The 26,262-nt window shown below is 41.8% G+C and overlaps 1 protein-coding gene across 8 annotated transcripts in view; it reads right to left on the bottom strand.

Moving 5' to 3' along the window:
• LOC114800397 (band 4.1-like protein 1) overlaps window positions 1–26,262 on the bottom strand; it is a 60,864-nt gene that overhangs the window by 19,376 nt on the left and 15,226 nt on the right. For all 8 annotated transcript variants that reach the window (XM_028997718.1, XM_028997717.1, XM_028997720.1 and 5 more), the window contains exons 2-4: window positions 7,189–7,262; window positions 6,537–6,704; window positions 2,674–2,778 (exon numbers count right to left, since the gene is read on the bottom strand). In XM_028997718.1, the coding sequence (XP_028853551.1) occupies window positions 2,674–2,778; window positions 6,537–6,704; window positions 7,189–7,251 (336 nt within the window). In that variant the 5' untranslated portion in view covers window positions 7,252–7,262. The remainder of the gene's footprint in view (window positions 1–2,673; window positions 2,779–6,536; window positions 6,705–7,188; window positions 7,263–26,262) is intronic.

The following is a 26,262-nucleotide window of genomic DNA, read 5'->3' as shown; positions in this document are numbered from 1 at the left end:
ACATGATGTAATGTCTAATCCGTCATTTGGTTCACTAGGACCCAAACCAGAACACAACCTTTCAATGAAATATGTCTTGGAGCCACATTTAATCTAGTCAATTCCTAAAAAAGCTCTTTGAAACTCTTTAGTGACTCAACTAATGTAAATTGATTCCACCACCTAGGACAGAGAAGAGTCTAGATGAATGCTTTCTAAGTACCTCAAGAGATGATGGTACCAGTCAAGCAGTGCTGGAGTGTTAGAAATCATTAGAGAGGGTTCATGGAAGGCAAGAGGGTATGAGGGTGCATTTTGTAGGCAAGCATCAGAATTTTGAATCTGATGCGGGCAGCTACAGGAAACCAGTGGAGAAAATGTAGCAATGGAGTTGTTTGGGAGAATTTGGGGCGGTTGAAAATAAGTCATTCTGCAGCATTCTGAATCAACTGGAGAGATCAGATAGTGTGTAGGGACAGACCAGACACAACTGAGTTACAGTAGTCCCATTTGGAGATGACCAGTGATTGGACAAGTATCTGTGCAGCCTGTGTTAATAATAATTGACAAATTCTTCTAATGTTTTACAGAAGGAATTGACATGAGCAAGAAAGGTTGGCAATGTGAGGAATTGTCCATGGTTACCTCGAGGTTGCGTGGGATCACCGAAGTTCATATTATAAATCCCTTAGATGACAAGTAGCATCATTACACGATCATTCAGTCACTGAGAACACAGTCCTCAATGGAATTTTACTGATTTATTAATTCAAAACATGCTCAAATCTAACCATAACCCTCATTCTATCCGGCCTTTGTCGGTAAGACCACAAGGGATGGAGTCTTTTTTGGTCTTTTTCAGTCAGGTGCTACAGTAACAGCATGAGAAAAAAATTCAACCATAATTGGTCCTCCTGGTTCCTCCTTGTTCACACAGTGTGTGCAGCATGAACAATAACAAAACTCCAGCAAGCTACTTACATGGCATGAGTCACAAAGCTCAGTATATTGTTGCCTCTAAAAGCTTTTAATGAATGCATGAAACGCCACTTGGCAATAAGGAGCAAGGGCTATCATAACAGTGAAGTGTGGCGCAATGCAACCAGTTCATTTAACCTTCCCCAGGCTTGAGCAAATCCTGAAACACAAATCTGCCACATAATGATCACATTACCCAAGCCCCTACTGCATTCTGACACTCTGAAGACCTTAATAAGAGACAAGTCCTCATTATCTGCTAGAATCTCTTTTGTCACTGACCAGGAAAGAGAACTCAATTATCTGAGCACCGTTGCCCTTTGTTGTCATTTCTGTGGCTTGGTTGGTCAGGAAGTGCACAGATTACATCCAGTCATAGCTCAACAATGACAAGCAGAATAAAACGGATAGCAGATAGCCTCACCGCAATCACACTAAATAAACTTGTGAGGATGAATTGCCATCTCTTCTCTCTCAGGAGGGATTCTGCAACCTCAACCATGTCACCATACCTTCCACTAGCTTCTACAAGCAGTAATCAAACCCAGTCGCACCCAGAAAATATTCATGAATAACCATGGCCTTGTAATGGCACTGAGCCCCAGTGGCATCTTTTCCCTCAGGGTAGCCAGACTACGTCCAGTCTAGTCAACAGAAGGAAGATCCAGCAAATTCATTCAATGCAGCACAAAAAGCAATCAGAGCCAGAGCACATATAATTACCCAGATTATCCAACTATGCTACAATTGCCCAGCCCGAAGCTGATTTTCAAGCAAACGGAACAAATGTATTGTCTAAATGCGCACAGAGGTTTTTGTGATGTGTGCCGTGCTTATTTGCAGTGTGGGAGGGATTACAGAGATCCATATTGTTTCTTGCCCTGTACAGCCATTATGTTTGCTTTAGAAATTGCTCTTTTCCAACTCAAATACCTCTGTGGAATAGACAATTCCCCTCAGGACCCTATAGTGTAAAAGGGCTGATGTAGCTGTATTTTCAAACACATTATGTGTTTCAGTGGTGAAAATTTAAACAGTTGGTCATTCGGTTCATAATGATGATTGTGCCTATAGCAAAAGTATTATAAAGAGGTTGCAAGGATGATTATTATTAAAGTATCGTATGCAGTTATTAATTGCTATTAGTTAGTTAGCACTCCTCAGCAATTAATTCAGGTATTGGTAAAAATTACTTGAATAAAATAAAGAATAAGGTTGATATTATGGTCCAACCTAGTCCTTGGTGAATGGAGATATTTGATATTTGGTATTTTTGGTGTTTTTTAAAAAACTAGGCACTATGCCAGACTATAAACCGAGCCTTTGTCCTGCCTGTTCATTTCTTCTCTGATTATCCTGATTCCTCCTTTTGCCTTTTCCCCGGTGTCGTCTGTGTACTGTGTACTGTGTATTGTGCACTGTTTTGCTTTTAAAACGTAAAATAAGTGATTTTAATTAATTTTCTCAACATCTGACATTTAATTCCCATGTATCATATTTCACTATTACAGGATGGTTAAACAAGAGTCCTTATATATGATTGCTCATTGTCATATAGAAAACACCTGCAATGAAGTAACAAGCAGAAATTGAAGATGCCCAACTGAATTCAGCAAAAGCACAGCAATTGAATAGTTTACCTACACTTGTTTTATTAATCTGGGTTCAAGTGCAAGAAAGCGTGCACATGAATGAGATTAAGAACTAATTACTCACCTTTTGACTCTCTGCATCACAGAAGGTCAGTCCATAGTAGTCCTTTTCCAGAAGGTTGAGATGTTCACACACCATATCGAGCAGTACCTGCCCTCGGGAATGCTTCTGTGAAGACACACCCACACACAAATAATGAATATAATAACCATCTCTTTTAGTTTTTTTTTAACAAAGAGTTTTACAAAGAATTTAAAAAATATAAGTCAAGTTTCTTTTAATGGTTTGTGAGGTGCATCATAGAGACTGGTGACCACTGTTAAAGTAAAGTGAGTTTTAATGGAGTTACTGTCTTAGACACTCATCCAGATTCCTCCAGGGGTGTTATCTGTGATGAATCAAGTCCACATAATTTTTTACCGTTTCATTCATATCAACCGTTCAGTAATGTGTGTACATGTATGAGACCCCTCCCATCAGGATAGAAAATGTTTGCAAGGTTCATCATAAGGTGCAAGGTTCATCATAAGGTGATCACTCACAATGACGGGATTTGTTGTGTATTGATCTGCTGTGATCTTTCCCTCTAAGGGGACCAGTGGACTGAATCCAGCGAAATTCACCAGAAAACATGAATTAACTACTCTCCTTTCATTTCTCACCCACTGCAAATACACAGACCATTAAAAAGGCACTGTTATTCACTAAATATGTGTTCCTTGAGCTATTATTCTACATGTGGCTGGTCATTAAAACCTAATTAACTTCCCACATTCCCTACAGACAAATGAAGACCAAACTTGTCCTTTCTACATTAAATGACAAAAGAATCATCTCTATTGTCACTGCTGACAAAAACAATGGGAGTGTGCATATTGTCACTGTGCCTCTGAGCCATATGGATGTCACCATGCACACGTTGCCCACCCTCCCAGCCCTCAGAGGCTGGTGAAGCCACCCATTGCTGCAATCGGTCCCGTGTAGGCATGGCCTGTCTGTTCAGATTCACTGTCTGCTTTCCAGGCAGCTAGTTGCCTTGGTGACAATGTGCCAGAGCGATGCAAGCCGTTGCTAGGGCAACAAATGTAGGGTGTTCCTCTCTCTCTCACATCCCTTTGTATTCTCCCAAGGCCCGGCATTCAGTGAAGTTTTCCTCCCTGGGGATTAGGAGTAGGAAGATAATGGAAGATGCATTTCTTAAGCCTCTCAGAGCTCTTCATATCTCAGCATGACTGCAAATTGGGTAAAGTGGGTGCGGCGAATAATGCCTTTACTGGCAATTAGCTACCCAGTTCAATTTATTGATTACAAAGATGGAAGTTAATTTGGCAAGAAAAAAACAACAACGGATGTGTGGCATCCGAACGCTAAATAAGATTCTTCAACGAGCCGTCCCCATGTTCCACGACTCCAAATAGGGGGTAGCAGGAAGTGTCTCTAAGCTTGTCAAGATAGAACCAATTAACCCCTGCATCTGGTCCCACCTTCAGTTCCTCCTCCAGTGAAAAGTTGACACAAAGTGTTGGCTGCCTCCCCTCACGACTCCGCTGTTATTAACGGTCCAGAAATGTGCGTGCGCCGTGATAAGACGAGGCTGACATCTAACCCTGTAATTAACAGCAAAAATAAGGAAGCAGCCCTCTGAAAAACGCACCCCCTGATATCTGAGAGAGACTTTTATTGCAACTAGAAATGTTGGTATAATGAGCCCCAGTCTGGTCACTGAGCTCCGGGCCATTTCGACATTTGGAGTGCCAGCTCAGCGGAGAAACGCTAACAGACTAGGATCAGAATAATGATGGCGCATCTGTTTGCAATGCGGGGCTGTAATGTAATGGTGGCATGCGTGCCTATGGGGGCTAGTTCACCAATGTGACGTCAGCCACTGCAGCCTATCCTACTACCTTGGTAGCTTATATACGTCATATTAATTTATCCACAAACATAGCCCTTTAGCGTGTGGGTATTACATTAGATTACATTTACATCAGACGCCCTCATCCAGAGCCACTTACAATCAGGGACAGTCCCCCTGGAGACACTCAGGGTTAAGTGTCTTGCTCAGGGACGCAATGGTAGTAAGTGGGGTTTTAACCTGTATACTTTTTGGTCTTTTGGTTCATAGACCAGTGTTTTACCCACCCAGGCAACAGCTGGGTTATAAACTGCAATTCAATTCTCCCCGTCACTTGGCCTGGTTTCCCATCACATGGTGACATTTGAAACTTTAACAAGAACCCAGCATCTCTGTCCCACCATGCTGTATGCTGCATTCAGAGCTGATTCACAGGATGAAGGAATGGGGAGAAGAAGATAGCAAGGATATCGTTTGGACATGCTGTGCTCTGGTGCACGTGGATTAGTTTGAGAGTGCGGGCTGTTTACATCAGCCATTCCTGCAGCGCAGAGTCCATCACCGGGACTTACATCAGAGTCAATGAAACATGTTTTTGCAGCAACAAAATGATCAATACTTCTCAAACAAGAAACACAACAGGTGCGGTGTTTCATCTGTGTTCACCATCATGTTCTTCTTTTTCTCCCCTATATCTCATTTCCCTCTAAAAGTGAGTTCTGTTTCAACAGCTTTTGCTTCTCCTTGCCTCTAGCATACATATGTGCAGCTATAAGCTTTTTGAGTTTGTACCTTTGGAACCGACAACTGCCGCTTTTGCACCTGCAAACAGATGCAGATGAGCGGCATGATGACACAGAGGTGAAAGTCGATGTGGTAATTTACATCCTGGGTTTTTAAATACCTTTTGGTTTAAAAGGCTATTTTTTGCAGTCCACTTCCACAGAGGTTGAAGTCCAGGGCACTCACAGCATCAGGTTTTTTTATGATGCTCCTGTGTTTGCACCAGTGGGATTGCTGGTTATGTAAGTGAAGTGAAGAATCATCAGAGGATGACAAATTGTGTACAATAATGTGTTATCACAGATGTAGAATTACATCTGGGGCAGTGGAAGCGGACTCTTAGTTGGAAAATTTGTGGGTTCAAATCCTGAGCCGTCACGGTTCCACTGCAGTCCCCTTGAGCAAGGTACCGTCCCCACACACTGCTCCCTGGGCGCCTTCCGTGACTGCCCACTGCTCACCAAGGGTGATGGTTAAATGCAGAGGACACGTTTTGTCACCGTTTGCTTTTCTGCAATGTTTCACATTCACATCATTTCACAATCAAGTGGCAAGTATTATTTAGGGGTCAGAGAAAGGAAATGGACTGTGAAACTTTTCAGCAGGCCGTAATTCTAATTTATTTAAAGTTTTGTTTTTTGATATGCTGTACATAATGTTTTAAAGAACAAACGATTTACAATGTTATATGTGCTTTGTTCGTATTCAGAACTAACAAACAAGCTGCTGCCAACTAGTAATTTGCTTACCCACGTCTTACCCTGTGCAAAGTTTGAACGCTGCATAGCTTAATTAAAAACTAACACTTGGACGTGGCGCTCCAGTCTCGCTCAGTTTCTCTAGGAATATAAGTGCCTGAGTTGGGTTGAAGATCACAAGTCATACTCAAGGGTGAGAAGTCTCAGTCTAGTTGCGCCTCTCCAGGCTGTGAAAGTGCTCAAAAAGGTGGTGTAATTAGACAGGAGTACTACTTCTTATGCCACATATTTACTTGTCAGAGTGGCTGAAACCTGACGTTGTGTTTCTCATTAGTGTGCCCAGTGTGCTGTGTGTGTCTCTATAGCAGTTTCATTTTTCACATGAAAGCATAAAAGCATGTCTTGCTTCACACGCTCTCCAAATATTGTGAATTACGGTATTAATAACAGAATCAGTCCTCTCAAGGACAGTTAAAAAGTGTGATGTGTCATGCTTCATATATACTGTATGTGTAAGTGCAGCTATTATTCAAGAAAACTAATTTCATAATAAACCAGCTGTAACTAAAGTCAATGAAACATGCGCTTACTTCAATTACACCGTCGTAAACTGAGTTGTCCAACAGTGCCACCTTGAACGGAGCCATCTTCGAACGCCTGGATGACTTCTGTGGGGATTTGGCCATCTTGCCAGGGGTCGTCTTGTCAGAAGCATCATCTATATTCCTGTGATCATCAAGAAGTTTGCTGTCTTGATCCTTTAAAAAGAAAGTGACAGTGATGAAAGGTTCTTTTTGAACATTTGAACTGAACAACTACATACTATAAACTAATAACCATATCCATTTTATATTAAATAATATGTTGCTTCAGTAATTAACCAATCAAAGGCTCTTGCCTGTTTTCTCATTTAAATCCAGGTGTTGATTTTTCTTTTGCATGTCAAATTGAGTTATATGCTAATACTACAAATTAATCGGGCTGTTTGTCCATATTTGCAAACCTTTCTGGCCAAATGAAAGCAAGCAAACATAAAAGTGCTGATTGGGTAGCATTTATCCTCTCCTGGCAACAGATTTTCAGAATATTAGCTCCTCTTTGTATGTGACACAGGCAAACATGCAGCATTAAAATATGATCGTTCAATAGGTTTTAGTTGTAATTTAGTTTAAATTAATATATACTGGATAAAAAAGTGACAACAGGAGCATATTTTAAACAGCTTGTTCGTTCTTTTCCCACCTGCTTTGACATTTTGCCATCTGGGTCTTGTATGCCCACCTCTGGGCCAGTCTCATTAATCATGGTAACTCTTTCTGAAGATGAAGAAGAAGAAAGAAAGACACACACAAAAGGCAATTAGCTGTTTTCTTTGAATCATCAGCAACGTTCAGCAGGTTACACTAATTCAATTCTTGCTGAAATTGATGTCTTAGTCATGTCCACAGGTCACAGGAGATGACAAACATTTTCTTGACTTCACCTGAAATACTTTTTCCTGAGTACTGCACGCATCTCACATCCCATGTTATTCTTTTATTTTTTATTAATGGATGTCTTAACGTGTGGATGCTGCTTTATGGTTCATTTTTGTTTTGTTCCAGGCTCCTCCCAATGATGGTGATTGACTTGGCCTGAGCCGCAGCCAAGGCGAGTAAAATGGCCTCAACCAATGGGCATCGCCACCGATCGTCCACAGGGTATCTGAGAGGTTTGTGTGTGTGCATACTAGTTGTATGTCCTTTGCTATTCCCTGTGCTGTTATCGGGCCTGAGACGTCCCCGCCTTTATACAACAGAGCTGTGAACCCACCTCATGTAGGCAGCGCGGTTGTCCACGTGCACGTTAGACTGGGGGTTATGGAGGGATAGAATTGTTCATTTATTTCTTTCCTTTAGTGCTGCCCTTGGTGGGTTTTCCTGCGATTGTACATATATTGTAAGCAGTGTAAATAAAACCCTGTCACTTTTTCATGGAATATTGTGTCACCTGGTTCACTCCAGTCCTCCCACACCACAACCCCCTAGACCAGGGGGAAGTAACAGGACTGAAAATAACTTATGCTCTGGTTCTTAAAATGTATATTTGTGTAGCTTTTTCCAGTTATTTTCAGGAGACATCATACTTAAACTGAAATATGTAACAGAGATATGGACAGCCAGGCAAAATAACGAGATGAAAGTCGCCTCTCATTATTTCCCCCGTTATCCGGTTCAGGCCGCATCCAGACACATTCCGGACACAGGGACCCACTCTGCCATTAAGCTCAGCGAGAAGCAGCCTGACATTATCTTGGATGGCAGCTCTCAGCGGACTCTGGCTTTAGCGGCTCCACTGGGGACGTCAGTCACTTTCATTAAGTGTCTCCATCCTCAGCACACTCAATGCAATCCAATCTCCTGCTGACCTCCTGGGTTTGTCTGCCCTTTTGGTGCAAATCACAACAACATATCACTCAGTCCGGTGATCGGGCACTGCTGGGGGCCGGTGGGCTTAAAAATGAGAGGAAGTGCTCCCCCTTCTCAAAGAAGAAGGTTATCACGTGACAGGGTTGCTGTACGAAGGTGGTCAGAAGGTCCCAGATCGGCTCCAAGGAAACGAAACGATTCTCTCTACTCGGCGTCACAACAAAAGCACATAAATTCGCTCCCTGTGGGACGCGATGGCAGAGCGTGTGTAATTTTTCCCAGCTGCCGGATGCAGCTGAGCTGTGAGCGGCGTGGTTAAATCCATTCTTCATCAGCAGCTGAAACAGGAAATTACAGCGTGGCACAGCCTCGTGTGCGGTGACACTTCCTTTAGTGGGAAGAGATCCAAAAAAAAAAAAAAAAACCAACAAGGGGCTGAGCAAACGAGTGTGTTTCTCAGGCGTTGTTCGGTGCCCTTTATCCCCGTCCCCACGTCCTGGGTCTGCTAACAATAATGATATGCGCCCACTGCTAATGGCTGCTAGTTTTTTTTACAAAGCTTGGCACAGGTCTGATCTGAACAGGTGTCTCTACACATTATCAGCACCAAAAAACACCGTAACTCACCGCTTAACAATTGGAGATAAGAACATATTGGATTTGGACTGGACACAGCCAAATGTCCAAATGTCACACTGTGCGGAATGAAATCGAAACATCAATGGAACAGTTTATTGTACAAGCAAACAAGGAAGGACATTGGCATACAGGTGAACAAACAAACTATTAGAAGATATATTTGCAAACACACAAAAGACAAAATGAAGCACATGACTCAGGAATGAATTCATGTATTGATAGGCAGAAAGGTTACTGGACACAAATGGACCTTATTTATCACATCACTTTGGATCCATCATAGTGACACCCGCTGGTGGCCATGGGCTGCCAGGACTGGGGCACTGGTTTGTTCTAAATGATTAAGATTAAAGACATTATTATCATTACACAATCATGCTTAGTACAATAGTGTAATGAGATTGTGGTCCTGTGGTCCACAATGCCAGCCCATAGATAAGATATAGAGAAATAGAAAGTAAAAAGGTAATACTCTAATAATACAATAAAAAATGTTTTTGTGGTGCGTGCTAAACAGCATTTGAACCATTTGGAATGTGCCATAGATGGAATAAAAAATAGTTTGTTTATAAAGATATAATGCATAAAATAATGACACAAACTAGTCAGAAATAGCATTCGAAAATGAGGAGGCGGTGAGAAATACCATGTTCTTGGCTAATAATCATTCATTATTTCAACAGAGGCAGAGGCTCCCTCAAGCATTTAATCACTTGCTGCCAATTCATGTGACACCATGACACGAATAAACAAGCATCTTTCGTGAGGGCGTTCTGCTGCACAGAAATTCACCTAGGCCTTTAGAAATGAATGCATTCTTAATATTTACTTTCACACCTTTATCCCCAAGGATTTCATTAGGTCCCTTTTCATCAGATCTGTAATGGATTTGCTCCCCTCATAATTGCCAAATTAGCAGAACCTGCTCTCAGAGAGACATGCGCCAACTCAATTCGTTGTCACACATCACCAATGGCCAGCATCTAGACAAAGAGTCAGAAGAACCAGAGAGACATCTGACCAAACAAGCCTCACACGCCGAACATCCCTGTCCAGTCTGCAGCCCTGTGTGTATATAATGCATTACTCACAGTCTATAGAACCTGTGTATACTGTACAGTGGGAAATGTATTCAACCAATGTTTAAATAATTATGGTCCATTTCCTGTCTCCCCCTCTCCATTTCTTTCTCTACTTCTTTTTAATGCTGGAGGTACTGAGAGTGGAAGAGAAAGGGGGAGCTCAGCTCAGTTGCCATGGAAACAGAACTGAACATTTTTTTCAGCTTCTGAAGCTATGTGTGACAAAGCTGTCCATGCTCAGACACAGAGAGTATACACAGAGTAAGCAAAGAGATGAGGGAGGAGATATACTGACGGTAAAATTGGGATGAGGGGAAAGAAGCATAAAAAGCTCTGCAAGGCAAACGTAGTAAGTCCGTTTAAGAGAGAGACGGGAAGAAAGACTGCACAGATATTTAGGGACGACTCCACACAGATTTGTCTAGACAGCTGATGGCTGAATCGTCACCCCTCTTCCATTCCCTATGTCTCTACCTCTCACTGGCTCACCTGGCTCAACATGCTATGGCACAGCATCTGAATGCATCTGCAGTAAAAAGAACACTTACATCATCCGGCTCACCTCTCAAAACCCCTCCACAAATCCCACCCAGCACAGCAGCAGCTCCCAAATAATCCCGTTGTCCGTTGTTCCCCTCCTTGCAAATGTGCAGCGCAATAAATTTGCCATATGTGCTGCAGTGTCTCTGGTGGGAGTGGGATGGGAGCATTAGCCAGTTACCTTAATATACTTATTAAACAATGCACTGTCCAAGCATGCTCAAACAGGGATCGCCAAAGATCAAACACTGCTTCAAAATAAAAATGGGCAATTATCAGTGTGTATGGGATTGAATGTCAGTGCAATGAGCTCTCTAAACGAGCAGTCAAATACAAGAATACGAGCATCTCATGAAAATCAATAGCGACGCACAGACACTGATAACAATATCAAGGGTTTGGTCTGATACCTAAAAACAATACCACATGCAGTTATCTGTGTGTTCAGTCAGGATAAGGCACCGCCACATAGCAGAAACATGAAAGGTGCATTCTTATCTCAACCACACATTCAGTTAGTTATCAAAATGTTTAGTTCATGTTTATCAGATGTCCAGCGAAGACCTAATTGGTCATATTGATATTATACCAGAACGATAACTGGATCTGGGACAGCAGTTTCACAATGACAATCACTGCACTTTCATACAGATAAAATGACCCCACCCCCACCAGAACTGTATTGTTCCAGCAAAACTTGAAATGAGGAGAAAGAGAAAGACAGAGAGACGCTGACAGGTAGACTGAGACGATCGGCATTCTGTCGTGAAGCCTGGTTGTTCTGGCAGGTCCACCTTCTGTCTCCAACTCTTTCCGTGACACACTCGTCAGTGTTACATCTCACCTGTTCAGCTTTCATCACCCTTTAGTGACACCACACAGCAACATGCTGCCACAGAAACGTGTGCAGCGTGTGTAGTGACTGCTTCCTCCCCAACGTCTACATCACTCATCCCCCACACACGTACGCACGGGAAACACGTAAGGGCATAATCCACCCAAAAAGCACCGCTGAGGCTGGCTCTGTCAGCTGCTGCTTGTGGAAACTTGCGGGATCGGCTCTGATAGGAGCAGACTACAGGCAAAGTGCCCCAAGCGTCTCGCCACGGACGGGGGATGCTTCTCATTCCATTACTGCACACATGAGGACGCTGAACAAGACTCATCTCCACCATGCCTCAAGCCCCGGCAGCAGTGAGGCAACACACGAACGATCAAACCATGAGACATATAAGGGATATGGAAAAACTACACCCGAGTCCGGGCTGGGATATTTAATTTCAGCCTTTAAAAAAATGGCCTGCAATATAATAGCAAGCTGACCTTTTTGTCAGCAGCTATCATTGGGCCAAACTTTAAACAACATAAGACACTGAACAGTTGACCCCGTCAGCCTCCATCTCCCCATCTAACATTTACCAGCATTACAGAATGTCCACAGCATGAAAAGGAAACAGTCCAATTACATATGACCACTCCGTGCCAGGCGTTTCTCGGGGTGATGCTCACAGCGTGTAGGAAAAGTGACCTGAAAAGAACAGAGTGGGATAATGCTCTATGAAAGTGGCCCTGCTTATTTAGGACCAACCCACCGTTGGTCAATGGTTGGCCTAGCGGGTAAGGAATCGGAGCTGTAATCAGAAGGTTATGGGTTCGAATTGTGAATCACATCACTTTTAGTACCAGCCAGTCAGTAGCGGGAAATTTGGCTGCGTAGTAGTGCAGGGTTTTTGATTCGTTTAACAATTGCTAGCTAGCCAATAAAAAGTAGTCCAAGTTTCAATTGCTAAATTTCCAATGCTAACATTCTAATGTGACAGCTGTGAACACATGTGAATGAGGCATTTGGACATGACAGCAATGCACTTTTTCACCCTCCCCACAGTCATCAGATCTTTGAAAGAGTAACTTTGGTAGTATGAGGTATTCAGTTCAATTGTTTAAAGAGAAAATCAGCATTAATTGTCTCATTAGGGTGTTGGACACCACAAAACCCCACAACAACACCAAGGTGCCAATTGGTACAGATTTTCCTTTTGTGGGATGCAAACCCACCTTTACTGGTTAATTTCGCTTCTTATATGATGTCTAATGTGTCAGTCAAAAATTGGGTTTGTGTCTGGCATCTGAAGGCCATTTCACATAATTTACAACATTTTCATCACCCATCTTCCTGGAAGTTTCACTTCATGAATTTCATATCAATGGTTATGGTTTTCAAAGTAACCTATCATGCGTATACCTGTCCCAATGTACAGCTTCGTCTTTGTGCTTCTCTTGACTCTTTTCATTTTTAGTCATATTTCCATAGCTCTATGGCTCAATTCGGTTTATTGCCTAGTCTAGAATTAGTCCAGCACTACATGAAACGAGCAGAGAGCTTTTGATCTCCGTCAATTTAAATAAGCCCACAGCACATCCTCAGCTATTTGTTGTAAGCCTCTGGTTCTGAGTCTTGCCTTGAATATGGCCATCATTATCTTCATCATATCCGCTTTCAAATCAATTTTTAATCTCTCAGCTCCTCCATCGCATCAGCCCCGTCTATTTCATCGGTCTTGTCCAACAAAGCCTGCAAAAGCCATGGCAAAGTATAACTGTTATTTTTTTCCCTTTTTCTTTGAACAGGATTTCACCACAATGGCAGAGAGGTAATAACTAAGGTGAAAGCTGAAAGCATTTTCTCTGCTGCTGGGGGAAAAAACAACAAAGATAACGACTCCGTCTCTTCATCGAGAGGAGGGGTTGGAAATAACTCACACAATATCACTGTTGTTCTGCGATTATGTTATTTACGATCAAAGACAACCTTCAGTATTTCCCATTAACCTTCAGTACCTTCAACATAAAAAAATGCTGAAAAGGAGATAGCACTTAATGCCCATTTGAAATTTAATTGCATATTCAGATCAAATCTCGTTTTGTATGTTCTCAATCAAGTAAAAAAAATAAGTGAGTCATTGAAGTAGTAAAAAAAAATTCCAAATACATCTGGACATTCCAATAACAACCATATAATTAAAATATGGATATACTCTGAGCAGTATTGAATCGCAGAAGTTACAGTGCATAACATCACTTTAGACTGAATGGGGTATCTACAAGCGGAGGTGACGATACCCTGCTATGTTTCCTCTAATTATTTAAGCTACTGACCTAAAGTTAAAAAATATCTAACACATCTGCATTTTTGCAAGGATGTCAAGAAGAAATGTGGGCTTCCTTATTAAATCCACAAGCAATTGTGCACTTGATTTACGGGGAGGAGAAGGTACAAACGACAATGATGGTCCTGACCTGGTATAGCCCACAGGAAAGCCCGAAGCCTTTGTTTGCACACTTTTGTCACGTCTGAGGTAAGGAGGGGGAACAAAGCACAGGCACAGGACATTGTGGATGAAAGGGATTTTCAATAAACACAAACAAAAAGGCACGAGGGCCAACAGGAAACAGAAAGAACTTAAGTCAACCCGGAGGCAGGAGCTGAAAACAAACACAAAGTTAAGAACAGGTCCATGTTAATGTGGCAGCACCTACTGGTTCTGGTCCATCAAGTCTAATTGGTTTCTGCTGGGATGGACCAGGACTCCAATAATCAGGTGCAGGAGCGCCTGCTGCGATCGCCCAGCGGCTCCTGGGCGTCACACTTTTGCAGTGTTTATAATTGCACAGCAACTGCACCCTCCTGTCATCGATGCAAACTGCCGCCAGATTCCTGAATGCAGCGCGCCTGTAATTTTCACAGCCTGGACCTCTCATAATGCTGCAGTTAATAGATCTCCAGCTAGCTGTAGATCTCCAGACTTCTACTACAGATCCCCGCGAGCAGTCTGGAGCATTTACTGTTCAAATGAGACAGAACGTTTTCACAAAGTCACAAAGATAGACAAATGTCCCAAATTATTGAATTATTTCAATGCAACTGTGGTTTCGGACCTACAGTTCACATTTATATTGCAGAAAATCAGACATACATGCATAAATTCCGATTGCAAAATTCTAATAGTGGGTTAGCTTTGAATGTATGGGTTTACCATTTATGGGTTAAGCCTAGTCCAAGACTAAAATGGTTTTTGAATGAAGAACTTAATTGAAGTTCTCTTTTTGTCTAGGACTAGGCTTAATCCATGAACGGGAAACTGACTTATTCCACACTGCTTTTTTGACAAGATGTGAAATCCATTTATAGAAACCTCATGCATATGTGTGAGACATGCGAAGAGTGAAATTAAGAAGTGTGAAGGTCTCAATCATTGTACTCTGCTTCATTTACTAAACTCATAAAGTATGAGGGTTTTTTTATGAGAGGAAAACATTTTAATATATGATAATATATCACACATGCGGGTCAAAGCCCAACTCCTTAAAATATTAAGACATTGGACAAAAGAAGGCAAATGAAAGAGGTCTGATATTTCTAATAGGAATGTGTTCATTGAAGCGTTTATTCATTGTTTTTTTTTTATATTATGCCTTAGTTGGATCCATACTGCAGAGAAAATTATCTTAATCCATATGAAGCTGCTTTATCTCAAAGGACTAAAAAGATGTTTCTGTTAGTGTATATAAAAGGTATACGGGGAGGTTATCTGTAACTATTTTGAACAAATATAAATATATTTATTTATATACACACACACACACACACACACACACACACACACACACACACACACACACATATATATATATATATATATATATATATCCTGTGTCATATATAAAAAGACAACACGGTTATCTCCACAATAACCGCAGCTGAGATGTGGTAACAGCTTGAAGTTGACAGAGTGTGTCAACGTGCTCACAGGCACATTGTGCCCATGATCTGATTACGCCATTCCATGTTTCACTCCACGACATAATCAGCATTCATGTCAACAAAGAGGTTGAAAACCGTCATTTCCTCACATACATCCCACTATTACATACCTTTGTTATGAAGTTCATGTCCTTCAGTGGAAATTTAAGTTAAGATGTCACTGTTAGTGAATCTCGTCACATGACCTGGCTGTCTCACAATGGCCTCTTTGTTTTCCCCTCATAGCCCTGGGATTACGTTCTCCCCTAAGTAAAGTTTGCCGTAAAAGAAATGAATTTGGCTCATTCAGGACATGCACAAGACAAAGTAACAAGTCAACAGAAGCAGGCAGCCAGTCTGCAGAGGCAAATTAAATGTATGAATTTTTGAATTTTTGGTCGAGATGGGGGGGGAGCCTTGTCTGTAAGTGATGCATAGATGGAGGCTGGATCTCCAGAGCCAATGCCCCTCAGTTGTCTGCAGCATGATGAAACACAGCTGCTGCTTGTATCTGCTGTAAATCATGTAACGGTGGAAAGGTGGCGGAACGGTGAGAGCAAGGGGGATGTTTGGGGGCCTTCGGAGGCCGCGTCCTCGGCTCACACCTCCTGCACTCGTCTTCTTAAGTCACTTCTTCAGAATAACATATCCATCAAGCTACCTCAGAGTAGCAAAGGAGAAATTCATAAAGGCCCAGTGCGACTGCGTCCCTTAAAATGCTCTCATGTGGACTTTATCCCACATCCTCGCATCCGCAGAGCTGTCAGCAGACCCAAAACTCATTTTAAATTCAGATGCCTGAAGCTGCCCTGATACAGGCTACAGCAAGCAAGCTCACACGTGTGTCTTTGTAGTGTTGTATAAATAAGAGTTTGATATAGGGGCGACTCTGGGGTACATAGTAAAGACAGCATCGTAACCGGCAGACAGCCTAAGACTAAGACCTCTCCATCAACTTCTCCTGCACAACTCACAAGGTCCTGAGGTAATCATCTGCTGAGTCACACAGTTGGAAACCGACATTTTGGATGGGCGCACTGCACAGCAAACTCAGACGAATGGAAAATGACGTCTGAAGTCCAAAACTTATACCTTGCAGTCTCGCAAATTATTCAATAAAATGACAGGTTGTCTTAAGCCAGTCAATTGAGCACAGCATTTTTTTATATATTTTCCAGTATATAGAACATTTTAAACATTTTCTAAATATTAAATATGATTTTCAGTGGTGGTTAAGGAGGCAGTTCTGTTAACCTTGAGTAACACTCCTCCCTGTCCACGGCTCCTACAAAACCACACTCTCCGAAAGTGAAGTGATCGTGAAACACAGCACAGCACACAACAAATTGTGTCCTCCGCTTTTAACCCATCACCCTTGGTGAGCAGTGGACAGCCATGAAGTGTGCCCGGGGAGCAGAGTGTGGGTGACCCATTGTCACCCATTCATATGGGTGACAATATTCATATTCATATTGTCACCCATTCACTCACAGGTGATCACTCACAGGACCAGGAGGGACCATGGATTGTGCTGCACTGAACCCTGAAAGATGTAAGCTATTTTTGGGTTGTTTGCTGTCTGTTTTGCCCATCACGCTTTTTCGTTTATTAAAGACACACCTTTCTTCACAATGTCAAGTGTTTGTGCCACCTACTTCTCAACCCGCCGTGGCATTACAAATCCCTTCCACCAGCACAGGATCATTTTTTTCAGACCTTGGATATTGTAAAATATATTTATATCTTGCATTGCATAATGCATAGGTAGCGAATCAGTATAAGTCTCCTTTCCTTCCAATAACTCAGAGCTCCCGGATTACCCAGTCCCAGGGGTGGCAGAAATGACTCCGCTTGTCACAGAGATAAAACACTCCTCTGAGCGGACCTGGAGATATCAGGAGAAGGAGGGGTGCGGAAAAGTAAGCTTCAAAATTGCCCTAAAAGCGTGTCTCAACCCACGCCCCCACCTCACTTCTGGGCTGATATCCTCAGGTTCGCCCAGGGCTATGATACATCTCTCCATCCCCCAACAGGTGGAGGAGGATTGTCTTCTTACTGCCAATTTTAGAGGGAATTCTGAACCCTCTGTCCACTGTTGCGAGGCGAGTCTGAATATTACAGACAGGCTATTTCAAACGAGCTGACTATAATGGACCCACATTGCTTTGGCAAATCTTGACACTTGGTGGCATTTTAGAGCTTTGTTCAGGTAGCGCTTCAATAACTCTGTCCAAATCTTAAATTCTTTGTGAGGAAAAAGATAACAACGTAAGAATATATGATTTTCATTGCTTTTGTGTTAGTTCTACAATAAAGCCTGTTCTTCCCATCATCGCGTCATCTCAGTTAAACTAATAAAGCCTCCAGAAGCATTGAATTTTGATGCAGCCCTAAAATGTGCCGTCTGCACGCCACTTAGCCCTCCAGAAGTCAAAAATTTGCATAATCATCCAATTACAGTGGGCCTGTGAATAAGCGCCAGTCACCGGGGAGACCCGATGGAGGTCTGAAGTCCGGACGGAAGCCGCCAGCCTGCAACTGGTATTGCCTTGCAGAGCCGGCTAGCGCGACAGGACCTGCTGCACAATCCGGGGCTGAGGTGAGATTTTCTCTGCATTTTCACCGTTTCCGACAGCAGAACGTACTACACCCCTGTGGAACTTCAGATGCTGCTCTGTTTTCAAGCGTACCGCACGTTGAAAAGGGATCAAACGTTTGATGTACACCTCAGGCTGTTTAGAAACATTAAAACTATTCTAACACAGCTGGATACTTCAGTATGGCACAGCATGTAACTTGAGTCAAAAAGTTGATTGTAGCTATGTTGTTCATTTGTGTGTGTGTTCTTTTGTGTCCCTGATCAAATGAAACTTATACACATACATACACACACACACTGCTCAAAAAATAAAGAGAACACAAAGATAAGACATGCTAGAGTTCAATTAATTAAATATTCTTATTAAATACTTTGTTCTTTACATAGTTTAATGTGCTGACAACAAAATCACACAAAAACTATTGATGGGAATAAAATTGATCAACCCATGGAGGTCTGGATCTGGAGTCACACTCAAAATTGAAGTGGAAAAACACACTACAGGTGTGTGGCCTGCATGATCTCCCTACAACGCCTGGTCATGCATTTGATGAGGTGGAGGATGGTCTCCTGAGGGATCTCCTCCAAAGACCTGGACTAAAGCATCCACCAACTAATGGACAGTCATTGGTACAACGTGGCGCTGGTGGGTTGAGCAAGGATTTGAACCTTCCGATTCCTTGCCAGCAAGGCCACCACTGCCCCAGAATGATAGAAAGATCTTGTTTGACATATAGTTTGTGTGTGTGTGTGTGTGTGTGTGTGTGTTTTTTTTTTTCCCTTTCAATGCAAATAGGCTCAATCATTTCCTTTGTCATTCCTAACACCACTTCCAAACTTTACACAGTGCCTCAAAGGACATGGCTGAGGCCATCCCTACACATGCATGCAAAATTTCGCAGGCCCTCATCACATGACCAGAGGTCGGTAGAGTATCCAAAAATGTTACTCAAGTATTTGTAATAATTAATGGACTAAATCTGAGCATACAAACTATCAAATACAGTGGGTAGGGAAATTATTCAGACCCCCTTAAATTTCACTTTTTGTTATATTGCAGCAATTTGCTAAAATCATTTAAGTTCATTTTTTCCTAATTAATGTACACACAGCACCCCATATTGACAGAAAACACAGAAACACACATTTTTGCAATTTATTTCTGTTGCTCATTATTGCTGTTGTTGATCTGATGTGTTAGATCTACTATCCTACTGACAAAAATAAAGCATATAAATGGTTCTAAAAAGTAACAAGTCGAGGGTTGCCTAATGTAACGTAGTAAGAGTCATAGGCTACATCTCCTTAGTATGTGAGCAAGAGAATAAAGAATATAAGCCACACCCATGACAGCAAACGGGCAGGGTGCTCTTTCAAGTAGTTTAAAACCAAACTACCAGTGCAGCAGCACACTCAGGTATGGTTCTAGAATGCCAAATACTGGCTGAGGATATAGGTGGCAGTTTGCCATCCAGGCCATATGGGTCACCCAGTGTGATCAGCCATTGACGCAGAAGGGCTTGGTTGAAATTAGTTACAGAACACTTAAGCACAGGTCTTCAGAAGGTCTGATATGTGTAAGCAAATTTGCTATCTGTTCTTGCAATTCCTTGCCATGTAATTCCTTAAGATGAGAGATATGTTAGTAATGTTTTACACAACTTCCTCCCCATGTCAGACATTTAACTTTATTTTTTGCAAGGATTGTACATAAAAGTGACTGAAATACAAATTTACTCAGAAGTTTTATCTCACCAACGAACCTTTATCGACACATGAGAAACAGGGATGTGAAAAAAAAATCGATTAACAAAAGAATCACGATTGTGTCTCTATAGATTCAAAATTAAATGGCGCAGGCTTAATCCTATAGATGGCGCAATGGTGATTTCTTCTCAGATAGTAAAACCTGTGAGTGTGTGTGTGCAATCGATAGACAAGCAATGGAAAACACCGCAGAAAATTACATTCAACCTCACCTGTCCTCATTTAGGGTGCACGTTTGGGCACATTTCGTATTGTACAACATCGAATGGCAAGAAAGAGCTTGATTAAACTTGATAAAAATGTCATATGCAAGCTTTGTTACAGTAAAGTCAATTATTTTGGAAACACTACAAATATAATAACATGGCACATCATCATCCAGAGTTTTTATTTAGAGTATTTTTTATGTAAAAAAAAAAAAAAAGTAGGCGTGGTTTACGCCATTAGCATGCACTTTGTGCACCGCGGAGATTGCACTTCTGCTTTCAGTCCAAACAATAAAATACGACATCTAGTGAATGCACCCTTCTTGCCACAGGGTTCAGCTCAAAAACTGGACATGGGTAATGCTATTACTGGGCACCACCATCACGATCCCACCACATAATGCTTTTTATAACTGTACCTCATTATTTCAGTTAACAAACTGAAAATATGCTATATGCTATGCTTTGTTTCTATTGGTCGCACATCAATGTGTCACAATGTGCAGAGATCAACATTCAATTAAATTCTTCTTTGACCACGGTGTCCACAGAGGCTTGTTGCATTGCTGGCTGCTTTGCAGGGTGCATCACAAGACCACTCATATTTTGTCATTTATTCATTATTGAGTATGAATGTTAATTTATGCAATTGCAATACCTTGACTTTAATGAGGTTAGTATATGGAGTCCCAGCAGAAACAGCCATGACACAAAAATTGCCATTTCAATGAAATTTCTTTCAGTGTTTCAGCTTTCAGCCAAGTGATTCCTTTCATTTGGTTTCAGCCAAAACTTCCATTTGCAAATAGAAAACTGTGTGATTCCCTCAGTCATCAGTAGTCAAGGGGAAACATGGGCTATGAATGGGCTGTTGTTTTGACAGTGGAACACTTCTGGGTGGCTCCCTGATGGTGTAAGGGTCAATTTGATGTAACCCTCATGGCAAGTAGAGAGCCTCTTCAGCACTGTAATATGAGACTTTCAATCAAACGACACTGAATCCAGAGGTTAAGTTAATGTATCATTTACAAGTGATATTTACAATATGTGAACAAAATCTTTTTTATTGTCTTCACTGAAGTGGTGCTCATAACAGAAGTCTTCATGCATAGAAAAGAAAAATGTTGTCTTGATGATCATTGAATTATTATTCACCACCTATACTGTCCCTGCATTGACTTAAACAGTGCTGACACTTAGCAATTTATTTCAAGTGTTGCATTAGTTTGGGTGGCACCTCTTCTGCAAGGCCTGTCACTGAGCCACGCGGTGATGAAGGGTTATTGACAACCAGCGTCCGTTGGAAAAGCCCAATAAAATGTAGAGCTGCAGCAAACCAAGAATTGAAATCTCTCAAGGCGCTGTGGTGCAATGACACAATTTGTGAGCCTTCTTCAAAACACTCACTCGCATACTCAGAAGTACAAAGGCATGTGTGTACGTGCTAACATACACACACAAACCCGCTCTCTCTGGCTGTCTTTGAGGAACGAGTGCTGATCTCTGGTGATTAATTACCGACTGCTCGTTGTCTGTTGCAGTCTCTGAGCATTGAGACTTTAATCGGTTCATCTTTGCTGTCATTCACGCAGAGACAGGACCACTCACCCAATTGGAACTAAAATGCCTTCGACACTGACACACAACAAATAAACAAACACAACATAATCGTCTCCTAATAAATGGCTCTAGGCTCCATGTGGAGCTGCTGGGCACGTTGGGCCGGAGCGGATTATCGCTGCCCTGATTTTAAAATCAATCCAAATCAATTTAGCTCAAACACAATGACACAGGTAGCCATTTATAATCATAAAGTGTGCAACAATGCATCACTTGTAACCAATGAGTCTGTGAATGCCAGGCTGTAACTTTAAAAAATGGAAATCTCAGCGCCTGGCGCCAACGGGAGACATCTGTGGCGCAATCTGTCGGAGGAAATAAACGGTGATGACACAAGGTCACCTTCGCGCCACCGAGAGGATTTGTGGGGAAAACACACTCCTTCACCATGCTGCCCCAGGTGGATGCGAGTCAGCGGCGGCCGTTAAGCATTCTTGTGTTTCACTCATTTCACCTTGAGCTTTAGGGAAATAATGTCACACGCTGCCGTGGGCACTTGTCTATTTGGGATTTACACACCTTTAGAAAACAGTGAAGCCAATATACCTCCCACGGAAAACTTTCCAGAGTGCAGTTCTGCATAGTTCATAGCTGCAAAGAGCTCATTTTCACATCAGTGGAGAATGAGTAGACATGACATAATACAGCAAAATAGATCCAACTTACCACAATGCAGAATCATCGTTTTTGGACAATGCATTTCACTGCAGTAGTTAACTATAACAGCGTTAGTACAGCATTACACTATTGTATATTTTTATTGCAAATGTCTACGTGGCCAATTTTAAACACTGAAAGCACCCAGAATTTAAAAAATGTTTAAAAAAACAAGTTCTATAGCATGTAAGAAGCTAAATTAAAGCCAGATGGAAACAGCAAATTCTGCTTGCAGTTCCATAACCATGCAATGACTCTTGCTAGTCATGGTTCTTGCTTTTACACCCATTTGACTACAAATCACTCCAAAACAGTCTAATAACAGCTCATATAACAGTCTGTACAAAGATTTAAAAAAAAGAACAGCCCCATTAACAAAGGATCTACGGTCCAGTACGGGTTCATGGCCTGGTGGTTGGGGATCACTGCTATACTAAAATATTCATTTGAATTCATGTCATCAGCAGCTCCACGGTGCTCTTTTGACACTGATGTTTTAATGACACATAGATTTATGTGAAAAAGATCTGAAGAATTCCTTAGAATCACCAGGGACTTGACTGGTGACTCCTGGGCAATCAAATGGATGGCAATTGATATTTGACGTTAATAAAAAAAAAAAACACTTCTGCCTGGCAGCCTCAGTATAGTGGGATAAACTGTAATATTGCGCTTGTACAGGTGGAGGTTCAGGACTGAGTACCACTGAGCACCTGCTGCCGTGGTAACCGGTATACACGGAACACTTTTAATTTAGTTTCTGTCTCATCAATTTTATGTAGATTATGTTAACATTACACAATTCATTATACAATCATTTTCTGAAATATGGAGAACAATTGGGTTTCATTTAAATCACATTTATTTCTGTTAACACAGTAGTAGCACATTTAGCTGACAGTCACATTGTTTCCCTGGATCAATTTAGTTGGTTTTGAGTTAACAGTGTTACGGTTGCCACTGCCAGGTTGCCACTGCCACTGCCTCATATGACTGGTTAAAGATGGTGTTCGGTTGTTTGGGTTTGTTCGTGAGTAGTCTTTGCTTTTGTTCATCCCGGTGTGTCTTTTAATGGTCTGATCAGCCATTATATTTTTCTCCTACGTGTTAGGTTGGTAGGTTAATATGTTATTAACCTTGATCTGTTCAGTTGCAATTCTTTTTTCTACGTTACCTTTAGTTTAAGTTTATTTTGGATTTGTTGACCTCTTTTATGGGCCCTTAACATGATTTAATAATTCGTGATTTGTTCTTTTTTTGCCACTAAATAAAACCCTTTTTTTCTAAAACCACCTGTGCACTCCTGCTCGGTCCCTCACGCCCTTCTAGGAACATATGTGTCTTGTTTAAGAGGCGTTGGTCTCCACTATCTACAGTCAATGCATCACCTATATAGTCTTTCCTTGGATTGGAATTCATCGGTACAAGAAGCTGACTTTATGAACAAATGCTATGAATGTAAAAGTAAATGTAAATGAACAGTGTGTACCAGTAAATGAGGCAGCTGGCCAGGTCGAGGTTGAACATTCATGCTGAGTCGTTAGTTCACACTCCCTTAGCAAATATGTACATGGAAAGGGGCAGGCGTTGCTCGCAGGACATGACCACAGACAATAGCTTCATAATGGGAGAAATGGAGCCTCTGCAAGTCCTGACTATGCTGCTTCTTTGTTTCTGTATTCAGCATATAATGGATGCACATGTCATGTATTCATTGGCATATATGGTGTTACTTAAAGCAAACTGTGCAAGAGACAAGATAATTAATTTGATTCACATTCACAGTTTTGCTTGATTTACTATGCATTGGACATGTCTGCTGCTGACCGGCATATGTTTAGAATCTCTAGCGTGTTCAGTGCTCAGTAAATCTTGTTAAATGATTTAAATTAAATTAATCTCCTAATGCCTGCTGATGGAGTGTGGATCGCTGCTGAGTGAAGATGTGCTCAGCTGTGCCCAACTGTGTCACAGATATAAATAATTACATATATAAGCATTTTTTACATCCAAAGAACACATAAAATATATATCCAACAAATGAAGGTGAAAAAGCGGATGGTGCTGATGTGAAAGGAGAGCTACTGTCCTTGGGTTCGCTTCACTGGAACAACCTCTCACCGTGCTCCCCTGCCATTCATCTGCAGACGTATTAAACGTCCCTCCCCCTGGTCGTTTATCAGTGGCATTTTAGTGGCGTCTGTTAAGGTGGCCCTGACTCTCTTTTCTTTGCAGGGTGCCTACCGAACCCCAAGGGTTGTCCTGTCCCCCTTGTCCTTTCACAGCAGCGACCGGCAAAACTTTCACATATCTAAAAAGATTAAAATACATAAATATTGCAATATCTCTGCACTGCCTACTCCCTGTTCTCATATTTTTTACAAACAAGAGAGGGTGTGAATGAGAGTGGGAGCAAAAATCACCATTCCATTTTCCATATTTATTATTCCACATCCTAATAGTGAAAGTGTCTCACAATAATGAAATAAGAGACATTCATTTACAAAGTCATGTGACCATCTGCTGCCTGCTGCTAAGGAACAACTGGATGAGATATTATGGTTTCTCGTTTATCTGTCAGAACAGAACAAATTTGGTATAATTCCAATAATGCTCTCAAGATTGTGCTATACAGTAAGATATTGGTCATGCTTGTCACCGCCACTCTGCTTTTTGGCTAATATTGAAGAGGTCCATGGGCCAAAACTTTGTGTGACATGCGTGTGCACCTGTACAAAGATATTTATATGTAACAAAGTGGAATACTGTGATCTCAATCATTAAGGATTCACATCCTTAAGTATATGAATTTGATTTTGGCAAAATATATCATTATACCTGTCACTTGCTCTTCAGTCTTGCTGTGGAAAAAAAACTGTTTTACTTGTTTTGCTTGTTTTAGTCTGAAAAAGTGCATATTGTTACACAGACTGTAACTGATCAAATCTACAAAGATGCTGTTTTGGGGCAGCATCTCAACTGCACAGGCACAGAATTATTTATTAGGTTTTTCCTCTCCCTCTCACACACACGTCAAAACCTGTTCACGCGTCTGTGTATGTGTGCAGCTCCACACTGATCAGATATCTGGATGCTGTACACAGGCTGAGCCCACCTGCCCACCTCTCCCCACACCACAGATGACCCTGGTGACCCCAGTGGACAGCTCAGTTCTGTGCCATCGCCGCTGCACATCAGACATGTTTACCCAACCCTACCAGACCTGGCTGGATAAACAAACACAAGTTCAAAGACTCAGTCGGTGAGGAACGTTTCTGCGCCGTTACACACACCCCGTGGGTCATGTGGAGACGGCCAGTGGGGCCACAGGCAACCGATATGATCAGAGTGGCGCGAATCGATCTGAGCCCAGGCATTTCTATACTCCAGTCTCTTTAGTATGCTGGCCCTCCGTCTCAGAGTAATTGGGGACCTTCAGTAAAACGGTGGTGGGTATAAAAACCATCAAACAGAGCTGAATGAGCGATGAGCTCTGGACACATCAAAGGACAGGGAGAGCAGGGAGGTGCCATCCATCACAGAGTACCCATAATCCCACTCAAGTGGATAATCCCTGGCTGGAAAGTGCTGACGAAACGCTCAGAGCCACGTGAAGAAGTTTGTATTTAATCATTTCTCACCACTTCCCGCATTCCAATTTGCTTGTCATCCTTAATTTTGTCGGCCAGAAGTTTTTTTGGAAGGTATTCAAATGAGCCATTAGAGTGGCAGTGTCGTTTCCATCAGCCTCAGCCCTCCTGATGCTTCTAATCCATCATGAGTAATCTATCTCTCCAGTTAAGAGAGCTCACCGCTGTCTTTTTTAATCATCCGCAACATTCTTAGCCCCAAAACGCGCTTAGCATTCTGCACGATACACTTTTTCATCCGTCAAAAAAGTAGAGTGAACGTTAATCCAACATTTCGTCAATGTCTTATTAAAAGAAAGTTCACTAATCAGAAGTCTTCCTCATTACGGATGTGAAAACAGAGGACA

This window comes from Denticeps clupeoides, chromosome 12, assembly GCF_900700375.1.
Source record: "Denticeps clupeoides chromosome 12, fDenClu1.1, whole genome shotgun sequence".
In the NCBI taxonomy this organism is placed as follows: Eukaryota; Metazoa; Chordata; class Actinopteri; order Clupeiformes; family Denticipitidae; genus Denticeps; species Denticeps clupeoides.
This window is presented reverse-complemented; position numbering and strand designations above follow the sequence as displayed.